Source organism: Cydia strobilella, chromosome 5, assembly GCF_947568885.1.
Source record: "Cydia strobilella chromosome 5, ilCydStro3.1, whole genome shotgun sequence".
NCBI lineage: Eukaryota > Metazoa > Arthropoda > Insecta > Lepidoptera > Tortricidae > Cydia > Cydia strobilella.
Genome location: NC_086045.1, coordinates 2,248,822 through 2,266,538, shown reverse-complemented (window position 1 = coordinate 2,266,538; position 17,717 = coordinate 2,248,822). Strand labels below are relative to the sequence as shown.

The window sequence follows — 17,717 nt, the reverse complement described above, 5'->3', positions numbered from 1 at the left end:
AAAAAATCAAGCAAGCAAAGAATGCGTCGAATTATCTTTTACCTATTTAAAACTTATAGATATTGTACAATGTCACCATTATGCAAAAGAACTGTAAGTACATGTTTGATTTGCGAGCGAGCTGGCAACATTGCGCAGGGAAATCTTAAAAATATCGCGTTTACGTGAACGCCACATACATTTGTGACAGTGATAGGGAAAAGGTACCACTAAAGTAAAATTTGGTTATTAATACCGTGACTTTCTTTCATTCTTTGATAAAAAAAAATTGCTATTTATGCAACAAGTGCGGAAATCATCTTTACGCACGTGTATCATACAATGTTTTACTATGCATTGTGCGAGTAAATAAAAAAACATATCATGGCAAATAAGTTTAATTATTATAAGGAGTGTTTTAAATCGACACGAGTTGCGAATTACCTATTCGCACGTGTATCGTACGTTTTACAGTACATATGGCCCTTTAAACTTTCGACATATGCACGGTAAGTGCTCTTTTCCGCACTAGTGCGAGAAAGTAGCACCATATGTACTGTAAAAAAAAATTGAAAACAAAAAGCACTAGTGCGGAAAAGCAGTACTTTCCGCACGATATGGCTCCGTAGGAAACGCACTTTTCGAGCACATGCATTGTAAAAAAAAATATAGGACTGTGTCTCCTAAACCATGCGTCGTAGCGCAAAAATAATAAAATTTTCGCTCCCCTTTAAGAAGCCCCTAATTAAGATTTAAAAACGCAAAAAAGAAAAAAAGAGGAAAAAATCTTTATAGGGCTGTATCTCCTAAACCGTGCGTCGTAGCGCAAAAATAAACGTTTCGGTCCCGTTTATGTAACCATTAATTTATATTTAAAAACAACGCAACAAAAAAAAAACAAAAAAAAAACTTTATAGGGCTGTATCTCCTAAACCATCGTAGCGCAAAAATAATCAAATTTTCGTTCCCCTTTATGGAACCCCAAACTAATATACAAAAAACACAATGAAAAAAAAAACAAAAAAAAATCTTTATAGGGCTACATCTAAATCGTGCATCGTAGCGCAAAAATAATCAATTTTTCGTTCCCCTTTAAGAAACCCTTAATTAATACTAAAAAAAAAAAAAACAGGAAAAAATCTTTATAGAGCTATATCTCCTAAACCGTGCGTGGTAGCGCAAAAATAACAAAACTTTCGTTCCACTATACGGAACCCCAAAGTAATATACAAAAAACACAATGAAAAAAAAAACAACAAAAAAATCTTTATAGGGCTGCATCTCCTAAACCGTGCATCGTAGCACAAAAATAATCAAATTTTCGTTCCCCTTAAGAAACCCTTAATTGAAACTTTAAAAAAAACCAGGAAAAAAACTTTATAGAGCTATTATAGCTATATATATAGATATAATATCTCCTAAACCGTGCGTGGTGGCGCAAAAATAATACAAGTTTCGTTCCCCTTTATGCAACCCATAATTTATATTTAAAAAAAACGCAAAAAAAATCATTATAGGGCTGTATCTCTTAAACCATGCGTCGTAGCGCAAAAATAATAAAAATTTCGTTCCCCTTTATGAAGCCCCAAAGTAATATACTAAAAACACAATGAAAAAAAAGAAAAAAATAAAAAAACTTTATAGGGCTGTATCTCCTACACCGTGCATCGTAGCGCAAAAATAAATAAAAAAAAACCCCTTTAAGAAACCCCTAATTAAGATTGAAAAACGCAAAAAAGAAAAAGAGGGAAAAAATCATTTTAGGGCTGTATCTCCTAAACCGTGCGTCGTAGCGCAAAAATAATAAAATTTTCGTTCCCCTTTACGGAACCCCAAAGTAATATACAAAAAACACAATGAAAAAAAAAAAAAATATTTATAGGGCTGCATCTCCTAAATCGTGCATCGTAGCGCAAAAATAATCAATTTTTCGTTCCCCTTTAAGAAACCCTTAATTAATACTTAAAAAAAAAACTAAAAAAAACAGGAAAAAATCTTTATAGAGCTATATCTCCTAAACCGTGCGTGGTAGCGCAAATATAACAAAATTTTCGTTCCCCTTTACGGAACCCCAAAATAATATACAAAAAACACAATGAAAAAAAAAAAAACAACAAAAAAAATCTTTATAGGGTTGCATCTCCTAAACCGTGCATCGTAGCGCAAAAATAATAAAAAAAAAACCCTTTAAGAAACCCGTAATTAATACTTAAAAAAAAAACAAAAAAAACCAGGAAAAAAAACTTTATAGAGCTGTATCTCCTACACCGTGCGTGGTACCGCAAAAACAATAAAATTTTCGTTCTCCTTTATGCAACCCATAATTTATATTAAAAAAAAAAACGCAAAATTTAAAAACAAAATCTTTATAGGGCTGTATCTCCTAAACCATGCGTCGTAGCGCAAAAATAATAAAATTTTTGTTCCCCTTTATGCAACCCATAATTTATATTTAAAAAAAAACGCAAAATTTAAAAAAAAAACATTATAGGGCTGTATCTCTTAAACCATGCGTCGTAGCGCAAAAATAATTAAAAAAACCCCTTTAAGAAACCCCTAATTAAGATTGAAAAACGCAAAAAAGAATAAGAGGGAAAAAATCATTTTAGGGCTGTATCTCCTAAACCGTGCGTCGTAGCGCAAAAATAATAAAATTTTCGTTCCCCTTTACGGAACCCCAAAGTAATATACAAAAAACACAATAAAAAAAAAAAAAAAACAAAAAAAACTTTATAGGGCTGTATCTCCTAAAAGTCGTAGCGCAAAAATAATCACATTTTCGTTCCCCTTTGTGGAACCCCAAACTAATATACAAAAAACACAATGAAAAAAAAAAAACAAAAAAAAAATCTTTATAGGGCTGCATCTCCTAAATCGTGCATCGTAGCGCAAAAATAATCAATTTTTCGTTCCCCTTTAAGAAACCCTTAATTAATACTTTAAAAAAAAAACAAAAAAAAAAACAGGAAAAAATCTTTATAGAGCTATATCTCCTAAACCGTGCGTGGTAGCGCAAAAATAACAAAATTTTCGTTCCCCTTTACGGAACCCCAAAATAATATACAAAAAACACAATGAAAAAAAAAACAACAAAAATAATCTTTATAGGGTTGCATCTCCTAAACCGTGCATCGTAGCGCAATAATAATAAAAAAAAACCCTTTAAGAAACCCGTAATTATATAATATATAATAATACTTAAAAAAAAACAAAAAAAACCAGGAAAAAAAACTTTATAGAGCTGTATCTCCTAAACCGTGCGTGGTACCGCAAAAACAATAAAATTTTCGTTCCCCTTTATGCAACCCATAATTTATATTTAAAAAAACGCAAAATTAAAAAAAAAAATCTTTATAGGGCTGTATCTCCTAAACCATGCGTCGTAGCGCAAAAATAATAAAATTTTCTTTCCCCTTTATGAAGCCCCAAAATAATATACAAAAACACAAGAAAAAAAAAGAAAAAAATGATAACAAAAAAACTTTATAGGGCTGTATCTCCTAAACCGTGCATCGTAGCGCAAAAATAATCAAATTTTCGTTCCCCTTAAGAAGCCCTTAATTAAGATTTAAAAACCTAAAAAAGAAAAAGAAAAAAATCTATATAGGGCTGTATCTCCTAAACCGTGCGTCGTAGCGCAAAAATAATCAACTTTTCGGTCCCCTTTATATAACCATTAATTTATACACAAAAAAACGCAAAAAAAAAGAGATTTTTTTTTATAGGGCTTGATCTCCTAAACCATGCGTCGTAGGGCAAAAATAATTAAATTTTCGTTCCCCTTTATAAAACCCCAAAGTAATATACAAAAAACACAATGTAAAAAAGAAAAAAAAACAATAAAAAAAACTTTATAGGGCTGTATCTACTAAACCGTACGTCGTAGCGCAAAAATAATCAAATTTTCTTTCCTCTTTATTCAACCCTTAATTTATATTAAAAAAAAAACGCTTTCACTAAACTGCTGTAACTCGGAAACTTAGAATCCACAAAGGGGACTACTAAATTATGACACATATTAAAGCCTGACCAGTAATATATGATCATTGTCAAGAGGGCGCTGTTCATTCTCATGTATAGGGTGACAGTTCAGTATAGTATGAAAAAATATTGTATTTAATGAACATCATCATCATTGTAATTAATGTTGCTTGCCACGCTTAAACATAACAAAAATCGCAATAAATTGCGTCTTAAAATAAACTTAAAAAGTCTACTAATAATCGAAACAAAAGTATTTTTTAAGTCGCTGATTTGACATTCTCAATCAAAAGGTAGGTACCACTTTGTCGTTTACCATAAAGACGAAATTTGATTATATCTTTATACAAATAACCTGTCAGAGAAATTGGTACCTTTTGATTAGGAACGTCACAAATGTTGGTCAGTATGAGGAGTGCAGCCTACAGTTTATTTTTAATTATATTTATATACCTACTACGGTAAGATTGATAAGACAATGTAATTATGCCTCCGAATGAAATAAATACACTGTATCGCAAAACTAAGTGGCGAGACAGCTCATAATGCCATCTCTTTCACTCTTGGTTGGTCTTAACAAGGGTAAAGGAGATAGTATTAAGATCTCAGTCGCCAGCTGATATTGCGGCAAGTATAATGAGCACCCCACCCGCGTAGGTACCCTTCCCCGCGCACGCCCTTCTTGCTCAATTGAGTTTTATTTTGCCAGATAGTAAAAAAACCGTGGATCAAAATGACCCAAATTATGAATGATGTCTCAATGTGGTATTATAATATTGTAGACGTAAACTTAATAATATGAATTTTTTTTTGTGGCAGATACAGGGTGTTAATTAGAAAAAAATTTTTTTTAAATAAAAGCGGTGGATGAATTTGACACAGATTTGTTTGAATAACATATAACAATGTTCTGTAAAGTACAACACTTCACTTATCGACTCTAATATTTTTTTAGGCGTTTTAGGATCAATATTAGGTATTTATTAAATGCCATTATAGCCGTGGATGAAAATGACACAAAATGCGTGTGTACGTCGGAAGCCACTTTGCCTTTACAGGGAAACAAAGAATTTCGTCTCGAATATTTTTTTTACAGAATGCTGATTGAAAAAAGAAATACCTAAATTTCTACCTAAGCAAATACCTAGGATGACACAAAATATTATTTTTAGGTTTAGTATATGGTCTGGAAACTATATATAAAAAATAAGCAACATTAATATTCTTATAACCTCAGAAGTTATTGGTACAGGTCTATTAGATAAGGTAAATTTCGGATCCCTTTGTTTGACATAATTATTGAGTCATAATCAGGCATCGTAAACTGCGAGCGAAATCCATTGAAGTACTAGGGTTGTAACTGCCGGGCTAGCACATGATTGGTGCGAGAGTATCTCGCCGCGACATAGACTACCCGTCCCCCTTTAATTCATACAGTTAGTAAGAGACGGGTAGTCTATCTCGCGCCGAGATACTGTCGCGTCAATCATGTGCTCGGCCTACAGGTTGTCATACGTCATTTCAATGGATTTCGCTCGCAGTTTACGATGCCTGGTCATAATGTAATGATTGTCAGATTATCATTAATCATAATTCTGAAACCGTTAACTTTTCAGGATTTCCGTAAGGTTATCCTATAGATAGGTTTAGGTTTGTTTTGTGGCAAACCTGAAAAGTAACGCGTTTCTGAGAAAAACCAAATTATGACTAACGAAAATGCGGACAAACAATACATTATGACTTAAAACTTTATGGGAAACAAAAGATATCCGATAAATTTATATTATGAGAATAAAAAACTTTGACTTTCATACCTAAAGGTAGGATCTCTTGTTAGGTCGCCGCCCAAAACTTCCTTCTGCTCTTCTACAATCCTCCGCTGCACTTCTGGGTGATTCGCAATACAGTACAACCCGTACACTGTGCCCGACGCGGTTGTGTCGTGACCCTGAAAAACCGGCCAAGTGCGAGTTGGACTCGGGTTCCGTACCATTACGCAAAAAACGGGAAAAAAAATCACGTTTGTTGTATGGGAGCCACTTAAATATTTATTTTATTCTGTTTTTACTATTTGTTGTACAACAGAAATACATCATCTGTGAAAACTTCAGCTGTCTAGCTATCACGGTTCATGAGATACAGCTTACAGACGGACAGACAGATAGACAGGCAGACAGACAGCGGAGTCTTAGTAATAGGGTCCCGTTTTTACCCTTTGGGTACGGAACCCTAAAAGTAAAGTCAGTCCTATTTAAAGTTGCCATACGTCAGGATTTCCCCTGACATGTCAGGATTTTTGGTTCTTTGTCAGGATTGCGGGGGCGCCCCCCGTTTACAGCAGTTATTGATACGTACTTCAAACATAAATGTGGCGACTTCGTCGCGGACGCATTCGTCACTGATCTGTTTGCCGTCAACTTCAGCCAATAGCAGCAGGTCCAGGAAGGCATGCTTGTTTTTCATACCTGTAACACCAAAAAAAACCTAATAACCTGTAAAACACAAAAAACAAAACCTGTAACGCTTAGGTACCTAACCTGTAACCTTACGGCTGGCTAGTTGGCTACGTATAAGACGATAGTATAGTCTGCATCTTCTGAAATGATTTTTACGTCTAAGACCCTAATTTGTTAAACAAAAGCCATTGTTTCTTTGGTGCGAGCGGTCGGCCGTTGTGTGCCATTGTGAGACACAATGGCACGCGCTCAGAGATAACGACACACAATGGCCGACCGCTCACGCAAAAGAAACAATGGCTTTTGTTTAACAGATTAAGGTCTTAGGCGTAAAAATCATTTGAGAAAATTCATACTATAAACAATCTACATATATTATATATTTTCATTTTGAATACGAAGAGTTAAATACACGTGTATTTAAAAAACATGCCTAAGTAAAAACTTTTATAGTATTTTTGAGGGTATTAACAATTAGCAATTTAGGTAAAAATATCATCGAGTTAAATATCAGAATGGAAATTGTACAAAAATCCACTTAAAACCATATTTAAGTTGCTTATCGTACAACAAACGCACTTGGAAAATAAAATGCTCTAGAGTAGAAATGTATCACTTTCTGCACACTATAGAACAACAATGACCCACTTTCAGAGCATGAGGAATGAAAATAAAATAATTAAATATTCACCAACCCAACTCCGAACTTTCAACCAACTTCTTAGCGTTGGCGACATTCAACTCTTTCCTCCTAGCTTCGATTACTTCCTTCGTGTATCTGTCAAGGGCCTGACACTCTTTGATAGAGAAAGCTAGTCTTATTGCGATTCCTATAAGAGGAAAGAGAATAGTGCTATGCTTTTTCCTTATCACCGACCATCATAGGAAGGAGGCGATGGCGAAATACCGAAATTTATAAGAGTGAAAGAGAAAAAATCCTATGCTGCCCAAATTTTATATGAATATTCTTTCTCTTACCCCCGGTCGCTCGGTGGCGCGTCTATAACTACTTGTATATACTATATCTATGATATTCACCGACCTAACTCCGAACTTTCAACCAACTTCTTAGCGTTGGCGACATTCAACTCTTTCCTCCTAGCATCGATCACTTCCTTCGTGTGTCTGTTCATAAACTCGAGCGCTTTGTCGTGTTTCCTCTTTTGTGATGTCAGGGAGAAAAACAGATCGTTGCCCATGAACAAGTCTCTCATTCTGGTCGCCATGATTTGACTTACGCTGAAAAAAAGTTTATATTCAGTGTTCAAGGTTTTTTAACTACATACTTGTAAATAATACCGGATAATAGAGATTAAAATGCAGAACAGACTTTTACTTAGACATATCAATATCAGTAGGCCGAGCACATGATTGGCGCGACAGTATCTCGCCACGAGATAGACTACCGGTCTTTTACTGACTGTATGAATTAAAGGGGGACGGGTAGTTTATGTCGCGGCGAGATACTGTCGCGCCAATCATGTGCTAGCCCGGCAGGTAGTTTTATTTATTAAATTTAACTGTCATTTGATTACGTTTATCTACACGCGTGTCATTAACCCTCTATAAATGCAATTACGTTACGGCCAGCATACAGATAAATAAACGTTTTGTAACAACACATTTTTTTATCTGTGAAAATGTTTTTAGGGTTCCGTACCCAAAGGGTAAAAACGGGACCCTATTACTAAGACTCCGCTGTCCGTCTGTCCGTCCGTCTGTCCGTCCGTCTGTCTGTCTGTCACCAGGCTGTATCTCATGAACCGTGATAGCTAGACAGTTGAAATTTTCACAGCTGATGTATTTCTGTTGCCGCTATAACAACAAATACTAAAAACAGAATAATATAAATATTTAAATGGGGCTTCCCATACAACAAACGTGATTTTTTTGCTGTTTTTTCCGTAATGGTACGGAACCCTTCGTGCGCGAGTCCGAATCGCACTTGGCCGGTTTTTTTATAAGTATAAAAATAACGTCGAACGGCTGCTCGACCGTCGAGAAGCAACTATTCTGGGACGACATGCACGATCTGCTACAGTCAATACCATTAGATGAGCTTAAGTACATCGGTGCGGATTTCAATGGCCATGTGGGCAGCAACTCAACCACATATCAAAGAGTGCACGGTAATCAGGGATATGGAAATGTAAACGCAGAAGGCGAAACTATACTACAATTTGCGTCAACCTTCGACCTCGCCATCGTCAACACCTTCTTTACTAAATCACAACAACACCTTATTACCTACAAAAGTGGAGGAAATCATACACAAATAGACTTCATCTTGACAAATCGCTCTTGCCTCAAAAGATGTAGAGACTGTAAGGTAATCCCCGGAGAACCCTTGACCACACAGCACAGAATCCTGGTCGCAGAATTTGTCATGCTAAAGTCTGTGAAAGTAAAGAAGGACAAGACACCAAAAATTCGTTGGCACAGAATAGGGCGCCAGGAGGGAACACAACTGTGCAATGACATCATAAACCACTGCCGAGAAATGAAGACCGATGGCAATTCTAACGCCATATGGCAACAGTTCCAAACCTTTTGCAACCAAAAAGCCACCACGCTACTCGGAGTATCAAAAGGACCACTATGTGGAGACAAAGACTCGAAATGGTGGCAGGAGGAGGTAAAAGAGAAAATAGAGCACAAAAAACTCCTTTTCAAGCTGTGGCAGCAAACGAATGATGATGGGGACAAAACAGCCTACAAAGAAGCAAAAAAAGACGCAAAGAGAACGGTGGCACAAGCAAAAGCCAGCTCGGAAAACAACTTATACGCCAAACTCGATGCAGCCAAAAACGACCGAGAAATCTTCAGAATAGCAAAGTGCAGAAACAATAACACCAAAGATGTAAAGACTATAAAGTACATCAAAAATGAAAGCGGCCAGCTACTCACATCTAACAAAGAAATCCAGGACAGATGGAGGGAATACTACTCTAAGCTACTCAATGAAACATATCCTAGCTCAGACCCCCCCGAACCGCCGTTACCGATCTTGGGACCAATATCCTGTATAACACAAGAAGAGACGCAAACCGCCATTCGAGTAATGGCTAATAACAAAGCGACAGGTCCAGACAGTATACCCACTGAATTATGGAAGAAACTGGGGGCGGATGGAGTAGTATTCCTGACAAACCTCTTCAACAAAATTCTGACTGATGGAATGCCGGACGAATGGAGGAACAGTCTTTTGGTTCCGTTTTATAAAAATAAAGGGGATGTTAGACTTTGCGAGAACTACAGGGCGATAAAACTAATCCCACATACCCTGAAGATATGGGAACGTATCATATGTAACCGATTACTCCAACTCGCAGAAGTCACAGAAAACCAGTGCGGCTTTGTCGCAGGTAAATCGACCACCGACGCCATCCACACAGTCAGAATTTTAATGGAACAGTATAGGGATAACAAGGCTGACCTACATATGGTTTTCATCGATCTGGAAAAGGCCTTCGACCGAGTTCCGCGGGAGTTGATTTGGCAAGCCATGCAAGCGCACAACATACCAGAGCATTACGTGAATGTTGTGAGAGACATGTACTTAAACGTCAAAACTAAAGTGCGCTGTGCAGCTGGAACGAGCGAAGAATTTGAAGTACAGGTCGGCGTTCATCAAGGCTCAGTATTGAGTCCCTTCTTGTTTAACCTGGTTATGAACCATTTAACAGCCAGCTTGCAGCAAGCACCGCCGTGGAACCTACTATACGCAGACGACATCGTTCTGATCAGCGAAAACGCAAACAACCTAGAAGTAACTCTAGAAAAATGGAGGACAGCACTGGAATCAGCTGGGCTACGCATCAGTAGACCAAAGACTGAATACCTTCACTGTAACTTTAGCGGCGTTAGTAGCCTTGACACCATTAAACTACAGCACACCCCACTAAAAAAGGTAGACAGCTTCAAATACCTTGGCTCAGTTATTAGTAGCGATGGATCTATAGATGCTGACATAACCCACCGAATAAACACAGGATGGATGAAGTGGAAGGAGCTGTCGGGAGTGCTGTGTGACAATAGAATGCCGGTGCACATCAAGGGTAAAGTGTACAAGGCTGCAGTGCGTCCAGCTATGTTATATGGGGCGGAGTGTTGGCCTTTAAAGAAACAACAGGAAAATAAGCTGCACACTGCGGAAATGAGAATGTTGCGCTGGGCAGGTGGTGTGACATTACTGGATCGCGTACGAAACGTACACATACGAGGCAGCTTCAGAGTAAAACCTATCCCTGACAAACTGGAAGAAACCCGACTCAGATGGTATGGTCACGTCATGCGGCGACCACCTGACCACATGACACAGAAAGTGCTGCACATTTACCCACCGCCGTCGGCGAGGCGAGGAAGACCCCGACAAACATGGATGGCCACTATAAATAGGGACTTAAAGAAGGCAAAAATACCAGCCCAGACGACCCGGGACAGACAGTCCTGGCGAAGAATTACTAGGAGAGCCGACCCCAAATGATGGGATTAAGGCTAGGAAAAGAAGAAGATAAAAATAACGTCGACACGTTTTAGTTAATGACATTCTTATTTCGAGCATCTCGAACATGCGGTTTCTGAACACATCATACATATTATTCCCCTATTTCCCTATTTTACATCATAGAGCTTATAATATCTGTGTAGATAAAGCAGTGCAGATGTATACATCATTTCAGTTACATGTAAAGTTTTACTGTACAGTCAAGGGTATAAAATATATATACATTCCCAAAGTTTCAAAAATATGTGTACGCTCTTACACCTTAGACAATAAAGTCGTGTTTACATATTTTTGAGCCATTTGTCTGGATCGATATTTTTGCCTTCGACTGTACATATGTACTGAATTGAAAAAAACATGGAGCTCTAGCTACAATATTTAAAATATGTATATGGGGCATTTTCTATGAAAAGGGACCTTATTGTCGATGGCGCTTACGCGTCGCGCGGCATTGTATCGGAGCATCGTTTACCTATATAATGGCGTAAGCGCCATCGCCAGAAGGTCCCGTTTTATAGAAAATACCACATATTTCAAGGTTCCCATGGTTAAACGGATTAGGCCTGTGCGTCTGTAGGTATTTAAGTAATAGAACTGTTTACGTTTTATTATTGAGATAATTAGTGCAATAATAATGACTTGATGCAAACTTACACGTCAATAGATTTAACATATTTAGAGTCTTTTTCTTTTTGCGCATCCAAGGACACCCCCATTATTGTTTCTGTAAAATACAATCAATTTTAATCAAGCAACGAGGTAAAAAAAAATACGTTATTTTGCCTTTCTCGAAGGATGACTCACGTTAGACCGGGGCGTGTCCGGGCCGGAGCTTCCGGCGCTTACTTTTCTATGACATGACAGGTGATCACATGATGCTTTCCATAGAAAACGAAGCGCCGGAAGCTCCGGCCCGGACACGGCCCGGTCTAACGTGAGTCATCCTTATAAGGTTACAATATGAGAAGTGCTATATCCTGACAAAAATCTGGAAATCGCCCTAAAATCCTAGCATTTTCTGGACCGTCACACATCCCTCAATCCTCATACAAAATATAAAAGTGCCCATGCAATCCCTCGTTTCAAAACTTTTCGTAGGATACTAGTCCCTTAACTCGCCATCATATTTATTCTGTGGCTACAGCATAATCTTCCCTTTTCTCTGTCCAACTCCATACTTTTAGCTAGCGTCTAGAGGTTAGAGGTTTCTTAAAAACCCTGACACTCGTCAAGTCCCCCCGCAATCCTGACACAGGACCAAAAATCCTTACATATCAGGGAAAACCCTAACATATGGCAATTCTGACATAGGCCAGACAGATCCGACGGATACCTGTAGCTACATAATATCTCGAGCTAATGAGTTGAGATTCGAATGATCCATGACAAAATAATTAATAAATTTTTAACTTTCGCATGAAAGAAGCGCGTGGCGTCCGTAGGCTCGTTGAGTGGCCGACATCCGGAAGATAGCGGGTCACTTCTGGATGAGATTAGGTAAGGATCGAGACAAGTGACGTACTAGAAGAGAGGCCTATACGCTCAGCAGTGGGCGATAAAAGACTGATATGATGTTGATGTGTATTTTAAATGGATAAATATGCCCACCTGTAATATTATCCAGCGCCGCCATAGCCATAACCGGGAATAACTCTATAGCTGAACCATTGGCCTTTTTCTTCAGTGCATCGCACAAAATGTTCCCATTCTTCAGAAACACGGGAAGGAACGTGTGAAGTATGTTGTAATGGAAAGCGGGAGTGAGAAATTTACGATGACTTCTCCATTTTAGACCTGAAAGAAAATAATTGTAATTTCACGTGTTTTATGAAAAAAAAAATCAACGCAAAATTAAAAAAAAAAAATTATTTTATTTTTGCAAGCTTTTATTCATGTATACACGAGCCGATTTTTATTTTGTTGTTTTTTTTTTCATCAGATTTCAATAAATTGGGTTAATAGATATTAGTTCCCTATTCTGTACAATAGGTATAAGCGCAATGAGGGCTATCGTTTTTTTGCTCACCAGTTGGCGCCTCTGTTGATGGTGGTCCAAAAGACTATAGAAAAGCTGTCAGTCATTAAAGTGACAAGTGACATTTGACATTTCGAACTATGGAAAAGACCACCATCTACACTAGCGCCCCTAGCGGCGAATTCATACGCGTTAGCCCTCATTCGCAGTATGTCGTGAAAAATTTCCTCTGTATTACGAAATCCTCTGGGATCTTCGTAAGATTTTGATAAAATTTGGTAAGTTTGAAGAGCTGAGCGGAATAAATAGTATTTATTATACATATTTATTAAATACCAAATCCCAATTTAGGACAATAAAAAATGTAATTTTACGTAGGGTTTAAAATACCATAGTTTTCGTAGCTCAGGGGAAGATTTTGTAGGACATCTTCTTCTTCTTCCTTGCTCCATCCCACTTCAGGTGGGGTCGGCTCTCCTAATTATTTTGCGCCACGAAATTCTGTCGAGGGTTGTCGGATCGGGTAAATTGTTTCTCTTAAGTAATTGGGTCATGCTGGTCCACCATGTTGACGGCGGGCGTCCCTGGCCTCTCTTTTTCTCCGGCAGGTTCAGAGCTTTTTTGGCAACGTACTCTTCGCCCCTTCGCATCACGTGTCCGTACCACCTGAGTCGGTTCTCTGTGAGTTTTTCAGGTATAGGGGCTACCTTGAAGCTGTCACGAATGTACTCGTTTCTGACTTTATCAAGCCGTGTAACACCTCCGGACCACCTAAGCATCTTCATTTCGGCTGTATGGAGTTTTTGCACGTTAGTTTCCTTGATAGGCCAGCACTCCGATCCATAAAGCAGCGCTGGCCTAACAGCCATCTTGTAGACCTTTCCTTTAGTTCGCACGGGCATGTGAGTGTCACACAGTACTCCAGACAGCGTGCGCCACTTTTGCCAGCCAACATTTACTCGGTGCGCCACATCTTCCTCTATTTTGCCATCTTCTGAGATAACCGATCCCAGGTACTTGAAATGTGTAACTTTAGGCACCGGTGTCAAGTCGGGGTAGCAGACAGTTGCTTGTTGGTTTCTGCCAGTGAACCTGCATTGCAAGTGTTCGGTTTTGGTTCGACTGACTTTGAGGCCCGCTTGTTCTAGGGCGTTAACCCAGAGATGTAGAGTATCCTGCATTTTGCTTGCTGTGTTAGCCATGAGTACTATGTCGTCCGCGTACAGGAGATTCATCGGCAATGGAGCTTGGATTTCTCTGGTTATAAGATCCATGACCAAGTTGAAGAGTAGTGGACTAATTGCCGAACCTTGGTGAACTCCCACTCCTACCTCGAACGCTTCGCTGAGGCCTGCTGGACTTTTTACTCTCGTATGTGAATTGTGATACATGTCCTGTATAAGCTGTATGTAAATTTCAGGCAGGTGTTGAGCCCTAAGCGCCTGCCATACAAGTCTACGCGGTACCCGGTCGAACGCCTTTTCCAGGTCGATAAATATAAAATGCAGATCTTCTTTGTTTAAGCGGTACTTATCGGTTATTATTCGGACAGCTTGTATGGCGTCGGTGGTGGATTTTGAGGGTGTGAATCCAAACTGGTTCGGTGATATTGACGTAAGCGATTGAATATGAAGATTTTGTAGGACATAAGTAGAATAAAGTTGTGCTTATGTTGTACAGCCGACGTCAAAGATATGTATACATTTTTGGCATTATTTATTTTTTGACAACCGGTCTGGCCTAGTGGGTATTGACCCTGCCTGTGAAGCCGATGGTCCTTGGTTCGAATCCCGGTAAGGGCATTTATTTGTGTGATGAGCACAGATATTTGTTCCTGAGTCATGGTTGTTTTCTATGTATTTAAGTATTTATATATTACGTATATCGTTGTCTGAGTACCCATAACACAAGCCTCCTTGGGCTTACCGTGGGACTTAGTCAATCTGTGTAAGAATGTCCATATTTATTTATTTATTTATTTATTATTTATTACAAAGGAGTAAGGTGCAAAAGTGTAAACATATTTTTTCTACTCGTCGAGTATAATCTGTGTATTACAACTTATGCAACACTACAACCTTACTCTTTTCAACGTTGGATAGTCTATGGCACTTCCGACTCAAGCATAAGAATTTTATCAATACGGTTTAATCAATTATAAAAATTTTGAAAATAGAACTTCATACATTTCGATAAAATGTTTCTTGTTTAATTAAGGAGACTCGATTCAATGCAAATTAGCCTACTTAAACACGCTGCTGCGTCGCATCTGTCTTGTGATTGCTTGGCCAACAGAAACATTGTATTTTATGTTGTAGTAGAAATAATTGCTTCATAAGTCAGAAACGCGCACATGACACCCTTCATATAGCAACATCCATACCCTACGAAAACCGCTTAGCGTTGCTTGTTAGTCTCAATAGGCTATTTGACTAATTTTAGAAAATGGTTTTAATTGATTGTTTATGACTTAATAATTACACTACATTGATATTTCCGTGAAATTTCCTGTATTAAATATAAAAAAACAATGTTAAAGTTTATTTATTTTGAACGCGCCTTAAACGCTGTTTTTGCAAAGGGGCTAATCACGTGACACGTGTGACGTCACACGCGAGTAAACTCAGTCAATGACCTTAGAAAATCTTATGGTTTATGTGCATTGAATTGATTATTTCACTGTAAAATGGTATATAAATGGTGTATAGTGCCGCAATGTTCAAGTACGACTATAAAAAATCCAGATAAATTGTTTGTTTCCGTTCCAACGAATCCCAAAAAAAGAAAAATATGGTTAAAACTAGCGCGAAGAGACCCAAAGAGCATTTTAGCGCATACAAATGTTTTTATGTGTGAAGACCACTTCGATGTAAGTAGTATTTAACTGTAAATAAATATGGTAGTTAAAGCAGCGGATTTTGTTGTATTTAACGAAACAAGATCTAGGTATTTAATGTATTACTACATAACCTCATAACATAGCTCTTTCAGCATTAGTAGGTAGTTAGTAGCATACTTTTTCTTTCAAACTAAAGTGCAGTATGGAGATACTTTTCTCGTCATCGTATTCTATATATATATCGTCGTCGTATTCGTATCATCGAAATCGAAATGTTCGTAAATAAACAATTTCTACGTATACTCACACAGCTGTTTTTACATTTCTAAGTTCCGCAGCATAGTAATCCGGATTATCTTTAAAGAAAAGTGCAACCATTAATGCGTCTATGTCTGGTAGGTTGCCGCTAATCAGCTTTCACATATTTCGGCTCCATTTTGACATTCTTATGAATATTGTGCTACTAGATATACGGATAAATCGGAATATATCAGAAAACTGTGGAACAATAACTAAAATTAACTAAATACAAATAAAACAGTTAAAACACTTAAGTCAATCAAGAATGTTTACCCGCGTGTGACGTCATCCGAGCGTTAACCAATCACAGAGCGTTCACGTCCCTGATGAAATTTCAAAAAATATTAAATTTTCTTTCGTTTATTTTCCAAAAACTAAACATAATTTACAGTCAAATATAGTGAAATATACTTTATTAGTTTATTATCTTTCAGGATGACAGCAATTCGTTATATATTTTTAATGTTGTCAAATACCCTATAGGCTACGGTGGCCAAAATCGAGAAAAAAACTGTCTTAAGAGCCAACAGGAGCCGAGACCAAACTCAATTTTGAGATTTGAAAGAGAATATCGTCGTCGCGCTGACGGGGGCGGAACCGCGTACCGAGGGACTATCCCAGTGTGTGTGGTGCACGCACACCGACGCGCACGTTATTTGCGCTCCTCGCCGGCCTCACGCCGCTCGCGTTTTTAGTTTTTTAGTAACTGAATTCAATATCCTTCTACAACCTGCAATCTAATTAACATTTCGAGTTACAGAATAGTAAAAAAACATAACATAACATGGACATACAAGAAAACATTGTTGTATAAAAACATACAAGATAACGGCTGTTAAATTAATCCAATTAAATATTTTTAAATATGATAAACAAAAATATTAAATTATAGTCGTGAGTATTTTAAAAGTAAAACTCCCTTATACCTTGATTTTAAACAAAGTATTTTACTTATAACTTACTTGGTTCGTATGAATTAGTGACATACCTAATTAAAAAAGAAAGCTATAACTCCCGCGGGAACAATATAGGCCTTTTCCCTTTAGTACACCTGCATGAAATAAGATCTTTTCGAGCAAGCATCTTGAAAAACAAATTTGCCGCTCTCCGGCTCCGTTGAATAGAAAAAAAGAAAGCCTCAGGTTAGATAAAATTATCATAATAAAGAAACATGTGACATGTGATATTTCTTACTTTGATGTAATTATACAGTTTTATTGATGGTCCGTTTTTTTATTTATGTGTCAGATTTTGATAAAAATAGGTATAAATTGAAGAGCTCCTAATTCTGATCGGAATAAATATGAAACCCAATAAATAAATAAATAATAATAAATATTAAATCAATATTATAGGACATTCTTACACAGATTGACTAAGTCCCACGGTAAGCCCAAGGAGGCTTGTGTTATGGGTACTCAGACAACGATATACATAATATATAAATACTTAAATACAAATAGAAAACACCCATGACTCAGGAACAAATATCTGTGCTCATCATATCATATCATCGAACCCAGGACCATCGGCTTCACAGGCAGGGTCACTACCTCCTAGGCCAGACGACCGGTCGTCGCCCAATATTTTGGGACAATAGTCTAGTCTACAAAAGGTTCAAGGTGGTGAAAAAAATAGTGCAAGCTGTTCGCATAAAAAAACCGCAAATCGATGTACAGG

The 17,717-nt window shown here is 37.7% G+C and overlaps 1 protein-coding gene across 1 annotated transcript in view; it reads right to left on the bottom strand.

Moving 5' to 3' along the window:
• The window catches only part of LOC134741310 (cytochrome P450 4d2-like), a 46,438-nt gene that overhangs the window by 6,002 nt on the left and 22,719 nt on the right, over positions 1–17,717 (bottom strand). Inside the window, exons 4-8 of the mRNA XM_063674058.1 lie at positions 12,532–12,717; positions 11,578–11,647; positions 7,459–7,655; positions 6,316–6,425; positions 5,775–5,908 (exon numbers count right to left, since the gene is read on the bottom strand). Coding sequence (XP_063530128.1) covers positions 5,775–5,908; positions 6,316–6,425; positions 7,459–7,655; positions 11,578–11,647; positions 12,532–12,717 — 697 coding nt within the window. The remainder of the gene's footprint in view (positions 1–5,774; positions 5,909–6,315; positions 6,426–7,458; positions 7,656–11,577; positions 11,648–12,531; positions 12,718–17,717) is intronic.